The sequence below is a fragment of the Panthera uncia genome, chromosome X (genome assembly GCF_023721935.1).
Source record: "Panthera uncia isolate 11264 chromosome X, Puncia_PCG_1.0, whole genome shotgun sequence".
NCBI lineage: Eukaryota > Metazoa > Chordata > Mammalia > Carnivora > Felidae > Panthera > Panthera uncia.
Window position 1 is genome coordinate 43,800,389 of NC_064817.1, and position 6,000 is coordinate 43,806,388.

Consider the following 6,000-nt stretch of genomic DNA (forward strand, 5'->3'; position numbering starts at 1 on the left):
GAGGCAGTCAGGAGACGGACCCTGACTGGAGCAGTGGTCTTGGGAGCTCTGCTGGGGGAAGCCCGGAGCCATGCCTGGAGTGTCTCTAACGTCTTTACACCTTGCCTGAGGGAGGCAGTGGTGTACCACAGTCTCAAGCCCGACAGTTCTGGGCCCCATGCAGTTGTGTAACCTCAAGCAGGTCACTGCACCTCTCTGATCCTTGTTTCCCTGCCTGAAAAATGAAGATAATACTAACACCCACCTGGCAGGGACTCTGCAAATGAGATAAGAGGCAGTAGTACTGCATCGTGGGTAAGAACGCTGCAGATGGACTCTGGAGCCTGGCCACCTGTGCTCCTTCTAGCTCCTTCTCAATTCTCCTGCTTATTCATTGAGTGACCTTGGGTAAGTTAACCAACCTTCCCGGGCCTCAGTTGCCTCATCTGTAAAATGGATTTAATAACAATATCTACATCAAAAGATTCATGTGGAGATTGAATGAATTAATACATGGAAAGCACTCAGAACAAATAGTGCTTGGCACACAGTAAATGCAGTAAAAAAAAAATGTTAGCTATTATTACATAAAGCCACATAGGGTGGTGCCTGGCACACAGAAGGCTGAGACTCACTCAGCACATGTGTGGCCTCTTCTCCGTGCTCCAGGCCTTTACTATGCTCTCAGCAAATTCAGAGGCCACAGTAGGCAGGGGTGGGTGAGATGAAAGAGTAGCAGAGGGTAAGCCTCAGTCCAGTCTTCCTCCCACCTAGGCCCCCATTGGACCCCAGGAGACACCCACTCTCTTTGAAGCCCTTGAGCAGGGTCCCCAACCAGTGGCCTGGCCTACCCTGATCCTTCCTCTGAGAACTTCCACACTCACCACTCTTGCCACTTGTTTTGTCCAGACCACTGTCATGATGGTGGGCTGAGCCTGGAGCCCTGCAGCTCCGGCAAGGAGGAGGGGGCTCCTCAAGCGCAGAGAGCATGGTGTTTGCTCAGCCTGGTGGCCCCTCCTGCTCTGTGCACGCAGCCAAGAAATGTTTGTGGATGACAACAACCCCATTCTTGCCCCAGATCTAGACGGAGAAGCAAGACTCCTCTAATTCTCATTCAACTCAACATTATCATTTCCTCCCACACAAGTATAATGCTCTCAACACAGTGGGGGGGAAAAATAGATGGTTTACCCTCCTGGGAAGAAGGAGAAATCCCCCCCCCCCCGGGAAAAGTACCTGAGAGCCCAAAGGAGACAGACTTCCCCGGGGCCCCTCCCTTGGGCTCACTCTTTCCCCCCTCTCCTTCCCAGTGCCCTCAGCCCCTGCAGGGAGAACACTGACACAGCCCAGCAGCCAAGCAGCAGACCATGCATTGCCCTGGCTGTCAAGAACACCAGGCCAGGCATTCTGGTTGCTGCCCCCCAATGTGGACCAGCTTGCAGGGTGGGTGAGGGTGTGTGTGTGTGTGGGGGGGAGCGGGAGAGTTACCACCAAACCAGCTTCAGCCCACCACCGCCTACGGCAGAGCCGGAGCTGGGCCCATGCACAAAGCATGGGAAATACCACTCTCTTCAGTGTGGAGCAACTCAACAGTGGCCCCCAGCACACCCGTAAATCATTCCAGGCGCCAGAACTGCAAGGGGGGCCAGGTCAAGATCAACAACGAAAGCAGAGCTCTTCTCTAATCATCTGGGGGTTGAGGGGAACAATTCCAGGGAAAAAAGACCTGAACACTGGTGGAGACCAGCAGCTACAAACAAACAAACAAACAAGCAAAGCCCTCACATACAGAAGACCAGGGGCCAGAAGGAGGTTGAGCCTCATCTCGTGCTCTGCTGCACTAAGAAGGCCACACCCAGAGCACAGCAGAAGGCATACTGGCATCCGGGAACCCGTCCAGAAGAGACAGTGCGGGAGGATGTTGGAATCCTGGGGGTATGACATGGGTGGGGGTGGACATGACAGCCGCTAGCAACCGCACTAGAGGGAAAGTTCACAGGATGAAGAGTCTGTCTTAGGGCCACTGTGACCTCTGGTGTGTCGCTTCACTTCTCTGAGCCCCTCGGTTTCTTCGGCTGTAAAATGTGGACTGTGGTGCCTGACGCACAGGGTCGTTGGGAGGACTAAATAAGTCCCTAGGCACAAGGGGCCCTCAACAAGAGGCAACTGGGGCCCAGGCCCGTCTCTCCCCTCTTCCTCCACCAGAGGGAGCCTGGGGACCAGGAACGCCTAGCCTGTACCACTCTACCGATCCACCCCCAGTGCTGCAGCCTCTGCCGCTAAACTCCCACCTTGCCTGCCCTGGCTTCCAGCAGCAGCCTTCTCACCCACTCCTTACAAACCCAGAACAGGCCTGGCAAGGGAGTCTCTTCAGCAGCTGTGGTGGCAGCAATGATTACTGCATGAACAAGCCCTCTGGATGCTTGGCTGGGAGGGAGAGTAGAAAGGAGGGAGACACAGCCTTCTCCCCCACACCCCTGCCCCTTGACTCTGCCACTCATCCCAGAGTCAGCTCCTCCTGCTCCAATCCTATAGATACCTAAGGCTTGCCTGGCCTCTCCGAGTTTGGGACCTGGCCAGGTCCTGAAGCCAGGAGACTCATGTGGGTTGGAAAGCTCTAGTGGAAAAATGACAGGTCTCAGACACAGGTGGATGTGGGTTCTAGTCCCAGCTCCATTAGGAACTAGCAGCGTAACCTTGGGCAAAAGCCTTTCATCTTGGGGCCTCAGTTTCCCCATCTCTCAAATGGAGTTGCTCATGCTCACCAGGGCCTGTGGTGAGGCCCAAAAGAGGCAATAACTGATGTGCAAATATTTAATATGTGGTTAGGAGAAATTCAAAGCACTATCTAAACCCCCTTATTAATCCAGTGGGAAATGTGAGGCAAAGAAATCGGACAAACAGCCTGGAGGGTGCACAAAAGAGGGACAGACTGAGAGGCAGGCCTGTGCGGATGGCAGAAGCACAGAGCTCAAGAGCAAATGGGCTTCCAGCCAGCCAAGAGATCCACGTCTGCAGGATGGAGAATCTGAGGGTAATGAAATCCTGGTATCGGGGAAGACCCAGGTCACTTCACTGGGCTTTACACCCAATTCAGGAATGGTGCTTTTTCCAGCTCTTCCTGACACCCACTGGGCCTCTGCCGGACAAGTCCACCCAGCTCCCACCCCCACCTCTTGACAGTCCTCTGCATCACCAGGCAGCAAGGTTGGAAAGTTCTCCCTGATTTACCCCCAAATTTCCCACCGCTCCTGGATCTGCTCTCTGGAGCCACATATAATGAGCCTGTTTCCTCTGTCACAGGCCTGACCACTCCAGAAAAGTCTTCCACAGTCAGGCTCAAGAACCACAGCAGGCTCCAGTCTCCTGCTCCCACCCACCGTAGCCCTCTCCTGAAACAGCTCTGCTTGGTTGATCTGGACCCTTCCTCCAGGGTGGGGCCCCAAGTTGCACACAATCAGTCCACTGGGAATAGGCTCCCAGCAACCACGCCTGGACAGGAGAACCCATCTCCCTGGCCCCGGGACTACTCTGAGGCAGTCCACACTGAAACTCAGCTGAGGGTGCACTGCAGTGGAGCCCAGCCGAGGCCTCAAGCTGCAGCTGCTGCTCCTGGGGCCCAGCCATCTCAACCCAGCACCCCAGCCTGCTGCCTCACCACGGGGGAGTTGCAGAGAGCTGTCTCCCAGCAGATTTCCTGAGGCAGAAGGCTTCCCCACCCCCAGCCCAGCCTCCAAGAGACACTCCACTGGTTGTGGCACATGGTAGGACCAGCTGAGCAGTGAGAGGAGGGGGAAGGCTGTCCATTCGCTAGAAGACTTCAGACTTGCTCTGTAGTGTGGCTGGATTAGTCACAGAACCATCAAATCTAAGCTGGGGGGCCTTAAAGAGCATTCAAGGAAGACAAGATATGGGGGGGACTGATGGCCTGAGAGAGGAAGGGAGTCAGTCAAGGTCACAAAGTCAATCTGCAGCACAGCTGGAAGGGGAACCCAGGTGTCCTAACTCCCAGTTCAGTGCTGTTCTTTCCAACACAGCAAAAGAGAAATCAGGGGGCCTTTAGGGCAGCCCTGTGAGCCTGCATGCCCTTGACTCTCTTAGCCTGACATTTATCCTGACCAGCTCACAGTAGTATCTGCATGGAAGAAGTGGACCCAGCCCATGTCCCACCAACCCAAGGTGTCCCAAATAGGCAGACATACGGACACCAGCAAAGAAACTGGCACTGATCCAACAAGAGAGAAGATCTGTAGGCTTCCCTTCCTGGGAGCTCTTTAATTGGGTGGTGTTTTTCTTGAGGGTGGAGAGGGGGTGCTCTTTGAGGAACTAGCCAAGGGCCTAGCCTCCATCTTTGCTCCCCCATCTTTGCTCCCCTGGCCAGGATGTGCTGCGGTTCCCCTCAGAGGGATGTCTCAGCCTCCAGCAGCCATTCTAGTCCCCACCTGCCTCTCTGGGAAAGGATGGAGCTGAGGCCACCAGAGGAGACAAGATCAGGCCTACACTCAGGACCTGCAGAGGAGACCCAAAGTGGGGGGGGGGGATGGGGGCTTTCTTTCCCTTGGGGCTCTGAGGTGACAAAACCACAGATAATAAAAATCCCAAGCAGCACATCCAAAATAAAGAAATAAATGAAAAGCCATCCTCTGGCAAGGGTACAGCTAGGGGGTGAAGAAGTGGAGGGGTGATGACTGCTGTAGGCCCTCACTGGCCACGGTTTTGAGAAAGAAGAGACACCTGCACTCATCTGGCCAAGCCAGGCTGGGGTGGCCAGAGAAGGGGTGTCGGCTGCTTGAGCAGGACCCAGCTTCTCTGACAGTCTGGGACGGGAGAGGAGGACATGGTATCAGGCACTGGCTTCTTACTTTATCAGCCGGACAAGTTGGAGAGGGAACTGGAGGGGAAGAACCGGGGTGAAGGGGGTAGGGGGGAGAGGGGTACAAACACACATTCCTTACTTTCTCTGGAGGGTTGTGGCCGGGCTGGTGCTGGTACTGGTGCTGTGGCCGCCACCGGCCCCGGGGCTGGAGCTCCTGGATGCGCCACGGCTCAGCTGGCCCCGCTCCCGCGGTGGCCGGGGCCCCACGCCCACCGCAGCTGAATAGCCGGCTTCCTTCTCGCGGCCCGGGTGCGCTGGCACGGTCTCCCGCCCGCCACGCTCGCGACCCAGGGCTGGGTTCTCGTGGTGCAGGTGGCACTGGGCCACGTCGCGCTCGCGGGCTGGGTAGCCGGTAGTGTCCTGGAGCGGGTAGGCGGCGTCCCGCTCCTTGTCCCGATACACTGCCTCCCGGTTCTGGTAGGCGCCGTCCCGGTTCGGGTAGCCCACGTCCCGGGCCGCCTGGTGGAACTGGCTCTCCCGCAGCTCGCGGTGGTGGAACTGGGTCTCGCGCAGGTTCTGGTACTGGCTTTCGCGGCCGGGGCTATCCCGCGCGCCGTGGGGGTCCCGGAGCAGCTCCCCGCGGTGCAGCTGGCTCTCCTCCCTCAGGTCGCGGTTCTCCTGGGTGAGCTGGTCCAACTGGCCCTCCAGTTCTTCAATGCGCCGCCGCTGGGTCTCCAGCAGCTGCTGCTGGCTCTCAATGATGTTGTTCAGCTCCAGCAGGTACTCCACCGCCCGGTTGGGGCTCTCGGATCCCGGACCGCCCGGGGGCCCCGACCCCGCCTCCATCCTGGCGGCCCAGGGGCAGGGGAAGGGGCAGGAGAGCCCGGTCCCCGCTCGCTCACGGCGCCACCCTCCCCCGGGCCCAGCCGGGGGAGGGGGCCGGCGGGACGCGAGGGCGCGCACCGGGCTCGAGGGCCCGGGGGCCCGGGGGGGCCCGGGAGACAGCGCTGGGGCCGGCGGCACGGGGAGCAGGAGCTGAGGCTACCGCTGCCGCCGCCGCCGCCGCCGCCGCCGCCACCGCCACAGCTCAGGAGAACGCGGCCCACGGCGCTCCGCCCGCTGCGGAGTCACTGCGCAGCGCGGCCGCGCGGGACCGCCCCGGCCGCCGGCCCGCCCCCCGCCCCTGCCCCCACCCCGCGCGTCCG

General features: G+C 58.7%; 1 protein-coding gene across 1 annotated transcript in view; it reads right to left on the reverse strand.

Moving 5' to 3' along the window:
• The window catches only part of IQSEC2 (IQ motif and Sec7 domain ArfGEF 2), a 76,662-nt gene extending 71,021 nt beyond the window's left edge, over positions 1-5,641 (reverse strand). The window contains exon 1 of the mRNA XM_049643880.1: positions 4,935-5,641. Within this exon, the coding sequence (XP_049499837.1) occupies positions 4,935-5,641 (707 nt within the window). The remainder of the gene's footprint in view (positions 1-4,934) is intronic.
• Between the last annotated feature and the right edge of the window lie 359 nt (positions 5,642-6,000).